Genomic DNA, 17,695 nt, shown 5'->3' with positions numbered 1-17,695 from the left:
TCTGTCTACCAGGTCCTCCTTCAGCTCCCCGAAATGTGATCTCTTCCATCAATGAGACTTCAGTTATCCTGGACTGGAGCTGGCCGGAGGACAGTGGTGGGCGCAGGGACATCACCTTCACTGTCCTCTGCAAACGCTGTCGTGGTGCTCCTGCTAATGGCAGCACCGCTGGGACCCAGCGTTGTGAGCCCTGCCGGAGCAATGTTCGCTTTCTGCCGAGAGCCACGGGCCTCCACAATACCACAGTGACGGTGGCCGATCTGCTGGCCCACACTAACTACACATTTGAGATTGAAGCGCAAAATGGTGTGTCATCGCTGGCACCCAAGATGAGGCAGTATGCCGCTGTCACCATCACAACCAACCAAGCCGGTGAGATGTCACAGGAGATGTCATGCAGTCATACAATCAGACATGCTTTATAGAAATCTCACATTTTATCAAAGTCCTGGTTTTTATTCCAAACAACCACTAAACCAGGATTATCATCAGTTCTACTGTTCTGCCATTTTATCTTCTGTGCATCATTTAAACATTGATGTCTCTTATAAGTAAAGCTGTAAATAGCTATGAAATCACCAGTAGATAGACATCTTCAAGATCACTCAGCAAGCCCAGCTGTCTTTAACTTTCCTACGACCAGGAAGATCATTCAAAACCACTGTCATCTTAATTGGACGATAAAGCAAAGGCATGAGCTGAAAAGAGGCAAATAAATTGCAGATCCAGCCCACAGATTTTGCTTCGCATATTAAGGTCTGGCAGAAGTCAATAGACATCCACCTAGGGAAATGAATCATTTCAAATGATTGCAAATGATTGACAGTGGTTTTCTACAGTAATATAAACTACACCCCTCTTTGGCTCAAGTCCAGGTTTAAATAGTATAGGTTCAGGACTTTTCAAGGAATAATGAGTCACATCATCATCTCCCCTAGACCACTCCCCTAGATTCACTGATTGGAGCATTTTTTTTTGAATGAGCTGCTTGATTGATTCTCACTGAATATTCTCTTGATAGGATTTTCACAAACCTTGCCAGATTTAGGTTGGCGCTGGCTTTAGTTGGAGCTTACACTGTGAACTACAAGACCACAAGCACCCAGGGACTCTATGTATGGGTGTATTATAGTTGTGAAGGAAGAAAAGTGTATTGTGCAACACTGCAAGTAAGTGTCTAAATGTAAAAAAATAGGAGATTCCTTAAAAAGTACATCTCTCTAAACTTTACGCACTCTCTCCCTCCCCCTCTAAATATCCTTGTCATATAATACACTAGCCTATAATTTATATGCTCCAAACATATGCACTCCAACCATCAGTCCTGGACATTTACAAGGCGATCCCAGGCCGCTATTCTCTTGTTTAACGACCAGGATTGAATATCTTCCTCCTTCGCAAAAAAAAATTCTCAACCTTTTAACAGACTAGTCTTAAAGTGAAGATGGGCTCCTAAAATTCCCATCAATCTTCACACATCCAGTCCTTAGAAGAATCAGACGGCAATGGGAAGTGGTGCTTTGAAATTCCAAGAGTAAAATAAATCTAGCTGCAGTAGAAAGCGCCAAACCTCAGAAATCCATGACTCGAGCAAAGAATGTACAAAGGTCTCGCTGTAATACATCGATTTATTCTTTTCCTTTTCCCACTCCCTTTGCTGATACGTACACAGTTTGCCTTTTGTATTTGTACATATTTTTGTTTCGCAACTTTAGTTTTTTTTCTCTGTTTTCCTCTCAGTCATGTCTTTGGTCTCCGTTTCCCTTTGTCTCTTCATCTGGTCACTGGATCCTTTATTTCTAACTGTCATTTTCCAAACTCAACCCACATCCCACTCTTCTCTTCTTCTTTATGTGTTTCCCCCACTTCTCTGTAGGGCTTTTTTGTTCCAGACCTTCGAAGGTGATTTAGCCCTTGGTATGTGGTTTTTGAGCAGAGTGGACAGATGGGAGTTTCTCTCATAAGTTGTCATAAAGCAAGGTCAGACTTGCACACTCTATCATATCGATGATGATAGGCAGATGGCAAAAGCCATGAATTTAAGCAGAGTGGTGGGAGTAGGTGTATCGTAAAGCATTGCTGATGTAGTGAAACCGATAGTGCCTCAAGTCCTTTGTTGTTTGGGCTCGAATGTAGTCATGGTATCACCCTGTACCTGCTTTATTTCAAGAGCATAAGAGTCGCATTGATTTGCAGGTTTACTGTAAAACCTGCATTGGCTATTTTTAGGCAAAATCAGTAAGACAGAACAATGCCATTCAGGGCAGGAAAGTAATGCTGCATAGAGGTAGCAATTTAGCGTCCCCATGCAACAACACAAGACATAGCAGCCAGCTAACATTAACATCGTCTTCAGTCTTTTTGCCTCTGTTGTTATGTCCATAGAGGCTGCTAAGCCCCCTTGCCCAGCTCCAGTTCTGGCACAACACCAGCTCCCCTCCCCATCGGCGTTCATCTGAAAACCTCCTCTTCCCAGTGGTCCAAAAGCTGAGCTTAGAGTCCAGGCAGCTCAGCTAACAAACTGAACTAACCTAAGCTAAAAGAAGCTATAGTTTACAGCAGTTTATTTTACTGTCCATCAGGAAACGCGGTCAATAACTGATTTTATGAGTTTATGATGCAGAGTGGGAATGACAGATTGACCATTATCCTAATTACAGTCAGTGTAGCATCAACATTATTTTCTGTGATTTGATGGTAGAAAAGTTTCAGAATGTTGGTTTAAGAAGACATCTCATGTGGAGTATTAACTTTAGATATTAAATATTAAAACAGTGCTGCAGAAGTTTTGAAAGGGGTGTACTCAACATAACTAATGGAGCAAGTCGATTAAGCTTTGGGTTAAACTCCCAGCTTTGTGACTTGAACTCTTTATTTAGACTGTGCTGGGCTTACTAAGTAAAAATCCTAATGATGATCATACACGCAACCTTATAGTTATAATTATCTGTCAGTGTAATAAATATGCAAATGTTGAAGGTTGTATATACACACAGAATACATACAGTATATAGACAGATGTCTGCTCTGTCTGTGTTTTCTCTGTGTTATCACAGCTTGGTTGTAACATAAGTGACAACATCCAGACATGACCTCTTTATGGTGACAAGATGAGAAGTTAATATAGATTTTGTGTTTCAGTGTGCGCATGCTCACATCCATGTAAATGTGTCAAGGCTGAAGATAAATCAGAACTTGAGTAATCTGTTGTGAAGAAGAAGGGGCAACAAGGATGAAAGGCTACACATTTTAAGTAAAGGCAGTCCAAATGAAAAAGACAAAATGGTTCAGCAAAGGGTCTTTTGTTAGTAAGCAGTATAATCTGTCTGTGGTTAGTCTGGGAGAAGCTGTATGCGAATGGAATTCATATTAGATTTGAAGAGGACTTATCAACAACGGCTGTGTGTGCTCTGAATATTTAAAACCATCTTTAATGTTTGAGTGATCATCAGAAGACATGGATCTCCATCTTTCCATATCATAGATCAAGCACACACATAGAAGCACAAAAACACACACCTTCCCTACCACACACACACACACACACATCCACACACAGTCCACTCTCTGTCTAACAAATATCGCAGCCTGCAGCTGCACACTCTCCATCAGCCCTGAGAGTTTACAAGGATTAGGTATGTCAGTGCACTAGCCCCACCCGTCTATACACTTTCCCTCACATAAACACACACACGTACAGATGCCAAAGCTGTTAAAAGCCGGATTAAGTGTTTCCCTGGGAAGGAGCAGTGTGTCCTGGCTGCACTGTCAAGGTGCTGTCAGATAGTTCTCTTCCTTCCACCTCCTTTGCCCTCTACTCATTGTCATAACTACGCTAACAGCAGAGTAACCGTGATCCACATTTAGAGTAGTCCAATATCAACAGTCTGAACTCCGGCTGAACTTGGCAGTGTAGGTTTGACAGAAGAAAGCGTAAGCACATACAGTATATACACATGCCTGTGTGACTCCCTTCCTCGCCTGCTTATTGATATGACGTTATGATATGATGATGTTGTTATTGGTGACCATGTTGAAACATAGTTTCTTCAGGTCACATCACTATTTCAGCTGTTCACATGTCAATAATGTATTCCTACAAAGTCTGAAGGTGGCGATAATCAGTAGCTGTGCTGTTCAAGAGAATGTACAAACAAAATGGTGTGACTGGAAGATGGGAATGTAGAAAGTGAGATATAGTAAGCAAATGGACTACTAAGTAGTTTGCCAGTATTAGATTTAAGCAATGCTTTTAAGCCCCTGGACAGCACCTCTTCTCATTAGAATGTAACTGCATTCACTCTGTACTGTACTGTACACAGCTCTTTACTTTACTTCACTTTACTGTACTTTGTACGTCTCATGAACTTAGTTACTAGTTACTTTATAGATCAAGTCGATTGAGTACTTTGTTGTATTAGTACCTTTACTTAAGTAAAAGTGTCTTAATACTTGTGCTATCACTCTAATTGTGCATCTGTCCTGTACATACTAAATAGATGTACTCCAACAGCCACATCATGCCCCTAAAATCACAGGTGAGTGACGCTGAAGGTCAGGCCATTATAGAGCAGGTATGCTGTATCAGTTTTACAGTTTGTACCACAGACAGAACTTGAGAGTGACAGCAAATTAGGTGCTTGGCAATAGACATACAAACAGAGAGAGAGAGAGAGAGGAAAGCGAGAAGAAGGAAAAGGAGTAGGAGAGGAACTTGAAGCTGCCTCCAAGCACCCCAGACTCAGTAAATCATTACCACCATAAACCACAGAGCCAATAAAAAAGCACAGCCTCACCCCACTATCAGAACCAGAGGGAGAGGAGGAGGAGAGCAGGAGCAGGGGGTATAGAAACAGATTCTCCCCATCTGGATTCATTACAGGAGAAAAAATAACTTCCCGCGGAAATACAAGCGTGTATATGCATGGAAAGACACAAATACACACACGGACACACTCTGCACTGCAGCTATATAATCACAATCAAGAAAGGCTCGAACATTTTAAAGACAAACATGTTTTTTCCTGTGGTCTAATAAAATTAAAAGTCGATGCCTCCGATGCAGGGCTGGCCCCAGAGCTGCCTGGCAATTAGAGAGCAGTAAAAGAGGGAAATGAGAAAGGGAGTGAAGGGAGAGAGAGACAGAAGAATGAAGGAGGGGTTGCTTGGCTTGATAGAGGGAGGGATGTGCTGAATTACTAGATTGGGACCATGTGAACTCCTTGAGGCAAGGCGAAGCATTGGGAGAAGGATTGGTGAGGAAGATTGGTGAAGGAGGAAACACCGCACTGAAAAGGGAAAGAGATTGTTTATAGGGTTTTAAATTAAAAAATACCACACATCTTTAAGATATAGAAAACAACAAGGAACAATAGAGGCTACAAAATGCAAACCATTGTGCTCTGGTGAGAAAATGCTCCCTAAGCAATATAACATGTAAAATTTTGAATTTTTTTTTCATATTTTCATCATCTCCAAACACAGTTAACATGATAGTTAAGCATGGCCTTATTTGTATTTATTTGAATGAAATTAGCAAGTGATTCCTTACAGAGATTTCTGCTTCTCAATTTTATTCTGGCTGTCTTTTCCGTGTCTGCTGCATCTAGTTACTACTCTATTTCACCGTATTTATCCGGTTTGTCTTTATCTGTCGTTTCAGGGTTTTTTAGGAAAGTCTAAGCAGACACTCTTCTAAACACCATCTCGATACCTTGAGTTATAACACAAGTAATCTACTGTAGTATATTGCATATGTGCATGTGTTATGCCTTCAAGGTTAGGGTTAAAATGTAAATGTTTCTTAGGACACAGATGTGGGTACATACTGAAGAGTGTTGAGGTGACGGCATGAAGTTTTATGCTGCCACTACCAGTATAACTAATAAACATAGATTTAAAAAAAAAATGATTCATGAAAATTCCTTTTAAATAGTATAAATATGTGATACATCAAAACAAAACAAAGCACGTGTCAGTATGGTTGCACAAGTCATTGTTAGCATTACCTTGTCTCGTTCCGCCCACTTTATTGCAGCCCCACTGGGCAGCAAACTGAATTAAGCTAACAGGAACCATAGACAATGACCAGGATGCAACACAGTGAACTGAACTTCCACTGAACCTCACCGTAAAGGAACTCACTCTCTCTTTTTTCACCCTGTGTCTGTCTGTGTCTCCTACCCAGCTCCCTCACCTGTAACAGTGATCAAAAAGGAGAAGACGTCTCGAAACAGTGTCTCCCTGTCCTGGCAGCAGCCAGAAAGACCCAACGGTATCATCCTCGACTATGAGATCAAATACTACGAAAAGGTTGGTGCAGGATATTTCATGTTTCTTTACCTTGTGTACTTTTGAGCAAACCAACATCATAAACTGCACCAGTTTGGTAAATTAATTTGTTTGCTTTTTTGATGAGAGTTTGATAAGAAGATTGATACTGTGGCTATAAGGCTGCAGCCAGCAGCATATAATGGGTTAACTGGGGGAGTTTTAGAGTTTATAGAGTTATAGAAGGTGGATTTTGTTACCTTTTGGACAGAGCCATGGTAGTTGTTTTACAATCTTAATGTATTCAAGAAAACTGGAAACCGAGTTCAAACATTCATGAAAGTTGCTCAGTGGGTGTATAATCTGAAAAAGTTGCATAGAGTCTGTGCACTAGAGGCCTTCCCCAGACATGTTGGTTGAGGGCAGACACGCTTGAGAATTCCTTTTGGCCAAGCCCGGTGACTTGGCTCCATGGATGGGATAGAATAATTTAATCATACAATTCTTTTAGACCTTCCAAATGTTCTTGGAGCTAATGGATGAAATCCTGACAATAAAAAAAAAGAGTTCTTTTGTGGTGTTTTTGTCTGGGATAGGAAGAATGCTTTCTGGACTACTGTACGTCATGCGGTTCTCCAAAAGTTGTGCTAAGCTAAGCTAACCATCTGCTAAGGCTATTAATCAAAAATATACTGTAAGAGAATGGTTTAAACTTTTCCATCTAACTCTTTGCAAGATTGCAAATAAATACATTTGCAAAATAACGAATTATTACTTTAGGTGCAGTGTTTTTGCTGGATTGTTTTGTTTTTGTATGTCTTGTTAAAGGTCACACAACACAACACAACACAACACAACATAACACAACATAATTAGGTATTTCAGTTGGCATTGGAATGTTTAGGAGGGCAAAATGATGTCTGGTCCTGGTTACTCATTTTTAGGTGCTATGTATTGGTCTGATTTCATTTGTGTGTGTTCACACTGAAATATGGTATGACATTGCATATTATATAGATGTTAGTAATATTAGAATTAGATTAAATTAGACTAAAGTTGAATACAAAGTCATATTTTCAATTTTACAGAAGCTTTAAACAATGTACTGAGATTTTTGTTTTGGCTTCTTGCAGAAAGTCTGCAGCCTCTGTGGGTTTTCTCCAAGACATAGGTTAGGTTCATAGACCAATCTGAATTGCATACGTACAGTATGTGTGGATGGTCGTCTGTCTCTATGTCTCAGACCCTACAGGATAGACGTGTATAGTTAATGGATAGATGGATTATATTTATTTATAAATGAGAGTTCGAGATACAAAAGTGCTAAACAGCATGGAACTGGTGTCCAGTATTTCTTACTATATCAACCTTCATGTTTTTTTCTCATCCTGTATCTTCCCTTTTCTCATTTCCTATCCTTTCCTACCCTATCTTTCTACTCCTACTACTGCCATCCATTTCTCTTTTTTCTTGTTTGTGTCTTCATTCTTCTGCTCCGTACTCCTTCCGTCTCTCCCTCGCTCCTACCTCTCATCGCTTCTTTTCATCTCCTCTTCTATTTCACATCCTGTCCTCCTCCCCACTCCTCTCCTTAATGGAGACAAGTTTTATGGCAGACAGTAAATGCGTCTGTGGGGTCACTCATTCCTCTGTGAGGGAAATTAGTGCAGAACGAATTACGCTGGCTTTCAGCACCAATGGTGTGCTATGGCTGACATTTGATGGTGAAATTAGCCGTGGATGCAAGTTTAATCACTCTGGCAGATTCAGTGTGTGTGTAAGTGTGTGTGTGTGTCCCAGATCACAGTTTGCTTGAATGCCAACAGTGGCCCCTAATCTCTTGATTAGTAGGCCGACAGAAGCTGTTTCCTCTCTAAACTCTGTTCCCTGCTCAGCCATCCTTACCTAAGATGTTAAAGCAAGGCTAGGAAACATTGAAAGGCAAAGTTAATGACTGATACTGGGTCAGAGCTCACTGTAGGTCTAATTCTCAGCTGTGGTACACAGATTTATACACACACATTCTCACACATCACAAATGCATATTCATTAAAAGTGGATAGGGACAAGAATGACAGAGGGGAGTTTAAAGATAAGTCTCTGTGACAGACTTTTATAATGAAACATATCTGGGCCCTTGCACTGATCCCTATTAATCACTGTTTCTCAAGAATCGCGGCACACACTCTGCGAACAGACACACAAACACCCACACATATGCACAAACCAAGTTCCCAGAGGATTCTTCACACAGCGATACATACCCAGGGATTTCAAACCCCAGACAAAAGGCTCTTCCATGCATAAGAGCGAACAGAGACAACCGTAGGAGACACCCGTAACAACCCAGGATAGAGGCCTCTTCGTGTGGCAGGCAGAGGGACGCTGAGGCCCTCTAGCATGCCAAGGATCAAGGCCACAGGAGGACAAGAGTTTTCCCCACACCAAGACCACACCATGAGTCACTTATGAGACAGAAAGAAGCTTTTGAGAGACACATACACAGACACACGCAGACATAATTGCATATACACATAAACAGGATGGTGAAACAAAAAACACAAAAACAGACCAGACAGAGATTAAAAGAGAGCTTTTAGCAAGAAGATGTTCAGATTTGCAAAATCAGCCAGACTTTGTGCTTTTATGTGTTTGTGGTTTTCTCAGTCTGTATTTACACAAGTTTGAAACAGTGTACATTATCGTGTAATTCAATAGCAATTTACCAATGGCCCTAGCGTCTCTTAATGTAGAAAACTGAACCTTTGCCCAACCACTACACGACATCATTCAAAGCAAAATATTTTCGTGTAATAGATTAATTACTCAGTGCACCAATAGATTTTTGGGGTCTAACCAAACAGACAAGGAAAGTCATGCAATTATAGCTATGTTTTTGTTCTGGGGTTAAAAAAATCTAGCAAGGCCGTTTTGTAGAGGAAGCAGAACAAGTAGAGGCATTTAAAAGTTGAGATATTTTATTTGTATGGCTTAGGGCTTTCCACTTTGAGCACTATAATGTGAGGCAGAACACAAATATTAATCGTCACAAGTCATTTAGTCTCATACCACTGGAAACCCTAAGTGCTGATTGGACTTTTGGACTAATGCACCAGTTTTGTGCAACATTTGCTGCCAAATGATGAAAACACAGACCTCATAATCGTCTGTGTGCAACCAATAGATCATTTCACTTCATCATGCTAACACATAAGATGGTGTTAAGTCATTGGTGCCTCCATAACTCCAAGTGAGACATTAGCAGGTCAGTAGCCTAAATATGTGTCATTGTGATGGAAGCAATTGTTTCCAAAATTCCAAAACCGACACTAAAAAAAATGACCGTTTTAAACTTTTTGAAACATGTTTAAAGCTTTCTTAGGATGTAGAGTCTAATTTACAACAGGAGTTGAACATGAAATAAATACTTAATTGGAAACAGCTGGAATGATCACATTCCTATTGTTTCTACCGAAAGGGTCTTTGCAACTGACGCTGCATATTATACTGATGCAAAATGAGAAGAATATAGCCTACCATAAACCCACTGTTGAGTAAAACTTGGAAAGTCAAGACACATGAACACAGTACTGACAAAAAATATGTGTTATTGTAAGTAACAAAGTGAAGTTAGGCATGTAAAAGACTGAAAAGTGTGTTAAGTACAGTGCAAAATTATTAAATGTACTAAATGTGATGCTTTATGATCTAGAACTCTGAATCTTTAGTCAGTGTTTTAATGATTAAGTACTTGGTAATACTACCTCTCCCAAAACTAAATTCTTCATGTAGTACTGCTGAGTAATATATTTCTGTGTTTTGACATTCAAATAGAAATAAATAACAATTATAGCTGAATAAGTCACTTATTCATCTATAATTGTTATTTTAGGACATATGTCTTATCTGTCTGTCAGGAGGTTGATGGATCTCACTACAGATCTCAAATTAGGATATTAGCAGTAGCTGACATGGCTCAATCCAAGAAAAACCTCGCAGCTCATAATTTTTTCATTAAAAACACTTGGCCAGTTTTTTTTTTTTTTGCGTCTGTCTTTGCCTGCACTGCTGTTTCTGCCAGCACATACCACTGTGTCACGCAGTCCTGAAACCAGAGGCCAGAGTTTCTAAAGCGCGAGGGCTGCTCCTGAACTATGTGTCCTATATATGGGAATTTTTAGGGAATGTTTGGTGATATTCTTGGGAATTTCCAACCAGTAAGCTTCCCAGAAGAAGAAGAGGTGTTTCATCTTTGGAAATCCCAGGCTAACTATACGATCGTCCTGTCGCATTAACAAGCTAAAGGGCGCTCCACAGCCGATAAGGCATTTCTAAGTGCACTTTGTGAAAATAGAATTTGTGGGAATACACTTTGCTGATTATTTTTGCATGTTTTATCACTGTAATCTAAAGAACAGAGAATGAACTTCAAATCCATTTTAATTTGGGTTGTTTATTTAGTCTTAGATGGAAGGAATGCTGGCTGAAACACTGTATTTACAAGACTTCTGCTGTACATCTCCTGTTTTTGGGTCCGTATGAGTTTGCATCTGTGTGCGTCTGTGTGTATGTGCGTGCCTTACACAAGCTATAATTTGCCACAGCTTTGTTTAGATTGTCAAAGCAGAACGCAGCACAGAGGCCATATTAAATTCTAGCAGTGTTCTGGTGGGACACACACGAGTGGACAGTTCACAATCACACAGCTTGTCAGACAGTATCTCTCTCTCTCTCTCTCTCTCTCTCTCTCTCTCTCTCTCTCACACACACACACACACACACACACACACACACACACACACACACACACACAAAGGTGCTTGTGCCACACCTGTGTATGATTTTCAGGGGATCACGTGCTGTCCTGAACGGGGAACGGTGACAAGCTGAGAGTAGATTTATAGTTGTGATGAAGCGTTGTCCCAGTGCAGGTCTGGTGTATCAGTTACCTCCTCACACATATAGCAGTTTAAAAAGCTTTGTGAACCATAAAAGTCTGATCCACTCCATTAATGGGCGTGAAGTTTCTTTTAGACGCTGCTTGTGTGTGTGTGTACGTGACTGTCTATGAGTGTTTATGCAGTTGCCTGTACCAATGAGTGCCCCTTTATAACTGCGTCTATAAAATGAGGATTTGACTATGCCTGAACATGATTCGGCCTTGAATGATTTTTATGAGCTTGGCTACACTGAAAAATATGTAGCTCATTTTCAGGATTGTTGAAGTCATCCCTAATAGGTTGCCATTAAGATTTAAGATGTGCCTTGTCCTATTTTCTCCCTATTTAACAATTTGTTTCGTAGCATTGAATCGGGTCAATAATAATGTGGTTGCGAGCCTGTCTGGAGCAGGGATTGTCTCAGCAATTTTCACTCTGGACGATTCAAGCATGCTGTGAGGCACAGACAGACATTTGGTGTAAAATGTTTTTTTTTGTTGTTTGTTTGTTTTTGTTTTTTTTGCTTAAGCAATATTTTAGCTTCTTTAATCGTCAAGTTTTTGCCACTATGTTGTGCCTCTTCGTCCTGACGGGCCGCTTAGTGTAAGGTGAAGCTGTCTTGAGATGTAACAATTAATATTAATATTATCCTTCTTTAATAATCTCAAAAGATGTTTTATGCATGTTGTGTTATTTATACATTAAAATGTTTGGTGCACAGTAGTAAATAAGGTGTAACTAAATGGAGCACCACATTTTTTGTTTCCATATAAATAACAGCTGATCACTGAGTAGACATAAGCATAAAATACATAAATATATAATAAGATAGAAATTCAACAACCCGTGTGGAAATAACACTGTACAGAACCAAAATGAAGGGGCTACTTTCTATCCGTTTGCCTCTCCCTCATCTACCTCCTGCCCTCTAATCTTTTCCCCTCCGTTTTTCTTCCTTTCACATCTGGAAACAATGTGTCGAACGCAGACTTGGTGTGTAAATCCTCCTGTTGTTTTATCAGAGGAGATCAGTAGGAGAGAAGTCATAAAATATAAAAGGCATAATTCATCAGACTGAGAAGAAAGCTGCCAAACTGTCTGGGATGTTTGTACGTGTTTGTGTGTGGGTGTGTGCGAGTGTGGGAAAATGTCCATGCACATAATGTATACTATGCTGCATTGTACATATTGTATATTCATTAATAGGTCCAATCCAAACTAAACTGTAGTATTATTCTTAAAAAAATAAAAGTCAGCTGTTTAGCATATACTGAATTCCTTTGTCTGTCTTTGTTTTAATCTGTCCGCCTTGTCTTACAGGAGGAGCAGGAGACCAGCTACACCATCCTGCGTGCCCGGGGTTGTAATGTGACTCTGAATGGCCTGAAGCCCAACACTGCGTACCTGCTGCAGATCAGAGCTCGCACCGCTGCTGGATATGGAGCCAGTAGCCCCAGTTTCCAGTTTGAGACCAGCCCTGACTGTGAGTTCAGCACAGCATAGATGTTTCATATTTATTCTTTTACTAGTGTAGTTGAAAGTACGGTTATTGTTTGATGGTTAGACACAGAGCCAATACTGTCCCATCATAAAACAAATAACTGATAATGAATGCTGAAATATTGGAGCCATTCTTATTGAAAACCGCACAAGTATGCACGCTATTTCTTCATCCTGGGTTTCAAAGAAGGGTCGTAGAAGCTTTTGCTAGACAATAGTCCTCAATTCTTTGGGGCATATTTTAAATATCAGTGCATTTACTGGCACAAAATCAGCTATAGCTATTATTGGTCTTAAAAACAAAATAATGTGAACTTGTTGATGCTCGTGTTTTATGTGAATGATAGTGAGTTATTGTTGTCTTAATAATCAATTATGTTTAGTTTTGTTAAGTTATTAGTACATTTTGAGGGGCGCACTGTCGAAGCGCAATAATTTCAAATATATATTATTACCAAGTGTCCTGAAAGTCATCGTTAACAATTTTTATGTTGTCTTATACATTAACAGACATTAAATGAAATTAATATATGTTATTGATAATGTAATGCAGATGGGGAAGTAGAGAGAGAAGGTAAATGATGTGAGTACTTTCACGTGTATCAAAAATGTTAACACTGTTCATTACTTTGCTGTTGCTTTCTGTCATTCAGCAGCCTTCTCCATCTCCAGTGAAAACAGCCAAGTTGTTCTAATCGCCATTTCCTCCGCGGTGGCCATCATCCTGCTCACTGTGCTGCTCTACGTCCTGATTGGCAGGTTTGTCCACCAGCATCCACCACCACCAGAGTGATTTCCCCTCTAATCACAGCAATCCTTTAACTCTCTCCCCTCAGTGGTACCTGAAAGTTGAGTGTGTGTCTGTATACTTCAAAATGACCATTTACCTGCCTACAGTACCTACTTACTGCTTACCTACCTTTAACACCACATACCGTGAATTTTCACCAAATAGGTTTCCCTGTGTTTCTCCCCTGTAATTCCTGTAAAAGATATTGTAACACCTGTATTTAGGTGTGTGTGTGTGTGTGTGTGTGTGTGTGTGTGTGTGTTTGTGTAAGATAGAGAGAGAGGGGGGAAAGCTCTTTCTTTCTTTTTTTCTGTGCGCGTTTAGGTGTGTATGTGCATGCCTGTGTGTGTGGCTGAAGTTGGCAGTCAGTACTGTTCAGCGAGAGTATAAATCTACGGCTCATTATAAGACTTACTGATCCTCTCTTGGCTTATACAGTAAGAGCTGGGAATATATATATGTAACACACACACACAGATATATACATATATGTATATACATATATACACACATACATAGAAAGCTCTTACTAGCCTCCAAGCTGGGCCGATGGGTGAAGTCGGATTGAGAGATGTGGCACTACTTATGACCTTTCTCTGTTTGGATTGGCAGGTTTTGTTGCCACAGCAAATCCAAACATCCTGATGAGAAAAGACTGCACTTTGGCAACGGACACTGTAAGTACTGGACTCTGTTTTTTCTGAGGCCTGGTTCAATCTGTCCTTTTCGCACTTTACTGTTCAATGAGTAGAAATACAACTAGTTATTTACATTATAGGTCGTCTGATAGTTCCAATCGAGGAGACTTTTTTTTTTTTTTTCCAGGACATTTTCACACATCTTTACCAACAGTGGTTGTCTTAAAGCAGCTATTTCCAAGCTTGAAGTGGTTTCCCTTTACTTTGGTTCATTTGGTCATATGAGAAGACAGTAATTGGACCGAGACCATGTTGAGAAGGAGGTTTTTCGGTCCATTTGCAAACCAATCCTCGAGGCTTCATTTGGAAAGGAAACAAGATCAGACTGTTTCTCTGGCCAGCTACAGCAAGTACTGAGAGTTAAGGTTTAAGCGAGTTCTAATTATAGGCTTTACTCCAGAAAAAGTCCTTTCCATTGATACAATCTTGACCAGTGACAAAATAGTCTCCCTTCTGTGGCTTTATGTAAACTTGAAATTTGTCACATAAAATTGGACCAACGTGTAAAATGCAGCATAGCATAGTAAAATACAACTGAACCAACACGAAGAGACAACATGTTTAAAATATGTTTTTCTTTACTTTCTTTACATCTCCGTACTTTGTTGCTTGTTCTCCTTTATGCCTTTATTCATATACGATGTGTTATTTATTAGGCATACTCCTTCCTTCCTACCTTTAACCTTGACCCAGGTATTGGCCCCCAAACTCCCTAGGCACTGAACTGCGGCTGTTCACTGCTTCATGAATAGTGAGGATGGGTCAGGCGCAGAGCATAAATTTCCCAACAGGGACTAATAAAATACAACTTTATTACTAAAAGGAAAAGTTCTCATTTTCTTTCAAGTCACTGTCCTAAAACAATACTCACATGCCGATATGTATGTTGAAACAGTTTTTGGTCACTGGGATTGCTCATGCTGGATGATATCCACAGTCTTCTCACTGTGCAAAAGTACATTTTTTCTATCTTACTAAGACAAATCTAGTAGTCTTTTTAGTACAGATCCTCTGTTTGTATTACTATCCCTCCCCCAGTGCTAAGCCAGGGAACACAGTTTGGAGAAAAACCCATTGCCCTTTAAGTCAACTGTCTTCATGCCTATTTGTTTGTTGAGATTTAGTTTATGGATTTATCTCAGCCGTGCAGACATCAGACTGTGTGTGCATCTGTCTATGAATTTTCTGACTGATATTTACTCAAATGCATAAAAAACTATTTTCCTTGGAGATATGCCATGTTGTTCAACTTAGCAGCATCTGTAAAGCACTGTAATAAATGACATTAAGGCGTAATTGAAACAAGAAGTACAGTAAAGCTGAGCACTTACAAGGTGATATATCCTTTCAAAGTTTAAAGTCATTAAAATGTTCAGAGGACAAATAAATGTGGTGACAGTTTTTAAAATGCTTATTAACTAATGTAACCTGCTCTGTGCTGCTGCAGTGCGTCTACCAGGGATCAGGACCTACGTAGACCCCCACACATATGAGGACCCAAGCCAGGCTGTGCACGAGTTCGCCAAGGAGCTAGATGCCTCCTGCATCGCCATTGATAAAGTGGTGGGAGCAGGTGAGAACATGCATACACAGACACCATAAAGTATTAGAAAGTACTGACAATCAACTCAATGTATAAAGTAGTGCATACATTTAAATAAATAGGCTCTGATGATAATCAGATCACCAGTTTTCTCAGGTCATCAAAGGAGAAGTTGATCAGTCCAGGCACTGAAGAGTTATTCCAGATTTTTAAAAAGTGTAAAAATAGAAAGTAGATTAAAAGAAATAAATGGTTTCCTTCTCTCCCTGACCTCTTCTTCGGTCTCACCTCATACTTTCTTGCTTTCACGCTCTATTTAAATGACAAAGACACGCCAAGTGCACACCGCATATAGAAAAAAATGAAGTGCATGTAGAGCTTCTGCATTCTCATACTGTAGCAGCATAGTTTAACTTTGTGCGATATACTGCACAGCTGGGAATGAGAAGCATTTTATGCCCCAGTCTAGGGTCCCTCCTTCCCCCTGTGATGGAGGGAGAGATTGTGAAAGATTGTCAAATGTTCCCCTCACCTTCAGTATGTTCATATCTACTTTTCCTCTTACCTTACTTTATTCTTCTCCCTTAATACCCTTCTTTCTGTACATTTCCCATAGGCAGTTGGCTGTTGTTCTAATTCTGTCTAATGTCTCATTAAGTCTCATGATCGCAACAGTAAAAGTAGCTTCCTCTCCTCTCCTCTCCTCTCCTCTCCTCTCCTCTCCTCTCCTCTACTCTCCTCATGCAGTCCCTGATAAGTTAAGCAGGAGTGCAGACGGGAGGGTAATGCATTGTGATTCATGTCGAGTGCAGGCAGAATAGATGGAGACTAAAGCACACAGCACATAACGGCAGGCTGGTCTCCAGAGTCCCACCAGCCCTCCACATTGTAAAACTGTCAGGACAGCCTGAAAGTCTAATACCTGAGTCCACCCTGGACTGTGCTACACTCACACAATGCATTTTTCATAGTATATAGTAGAGACAAAGCATATTAATCTCTATAGGGCTACAGTGATACATGGGTAGATATTAGCCTTTTTTAAAAAAATTAGAAACCAGAAACAGACAAGTCAGTGTTGTCTACTTCAGATATGAAGTATTTGTGTTCAATTTTTACTCATCAACAAAGGTTCAGAGTTCACAGTACATAAGTTAATATCACATTTACAGCAATATACAATGAGTAAAAAAAATACAGTTAGCTCCTGTATTATTTTTGATAAAAACATGAGAGAAACGTTGTCTTTGTAATATAAAATATATAAAACCAATTGATATCAAGATCAATACCCTCACAGCCACTTCACCCTAAAGAAACCTGTACTACAGTATGCTATACATTTTACATTTTTAATGCCCACACTGCATAGCTGAGACAAAGTATATTTATTTTAGTATGTCTCCATACTTAAAGTTGATATTGTGCAATAAGTCTATGTTTATCTATGCTGGAAAGCAACTGCGAAATCATGTTCAGGATGCAAATTATATATCTTACTACTAGTAACAAATAATTGCTTTGCTTTCACACTACAACATACACACTTTAGATGTGAGATGATTGGAGCCACTTGGGGAAAACTCTGGATGGTCCAATGTTTCAATTGGCCTCAAAATCATACCTATATCTTTTTCGTTTCAACAAAATGATGATTATTGTTTTAGCATTCAGCATCCAAAGCTCTCTTAAAGACTTTTGAGTGCTAATAGAATAAGAGTTTTACCATGATTAAAACACCAAGGTGATCAAATCGTAATCACCACTACTGTAGAAGACAGCAACTTATCTTAAAATATGGACATTGTCATTGTCATGACTATCAGAACCCCCCATTGAGTTATAGATGGACGTAGGTTTGCTAGGAAAGGGAGTAGTACATCAGCTCTCTACTCTAAATCTCAAAAGTAAATTTGAAGTCAACACTAGAGGTGAACATTAACGCTTAACCCAT

General features: G+C 39.8%; 1 protein-coding gene across 1 annotated transcript in view; it reads left to right on the top strand.

Annotated features, from left to right (window-relative positions):
- epha3 (eph receptor A3) overlaps nt 1–17,695 on the top strand; it is a 98,752-nt gene that overhangs the window by 58,136 nt on the left and 22,921 nt on the right. The window contains exons 8-13 of the mRNA XM_027291040.1: nt 13–372; nt 6,188–6,312; nt 12,531–12,693; nt 13,364–13,469; nt 14,113–14,177; nt 15,646–15,771. Of these exons, the coding sequence (XP_027146841.1) occupies nt 13–372; nt 6,188–6,312; nt 12,531–12,693; nt 13,364–13,469; nt 14,113–14,177; nt 15,646–15,771 (945 nt within the window). The remainder of the gene's footprint in view (nt 1–12; nt 373–6,187; nt 6,313–12,530; nt 12,694–13,363; nt 13,470–14,112; nt 14,178–15,645; nt 15,772–17,695) is intronic.

This window comes from Larimichthys crocea, chromosome XVIII (assembly GCF_000972845.2).
Source record: "Larimichthys crocea isolate SSNF chromosome XVIII, L_crocea_2.0, whole genome shotgun sequence".
Lineage (NCBI taxonomy): Eukaryota > Metazoa > Chordata > Actinopteri > Sciaenidae > Larimichthys > Larimichthys crocea.
The sequence above is the reverse complement of the archived record's forward strand: the minus strand, read 5'-3'. Positions and strand labels throughout refer to the sequence as shown.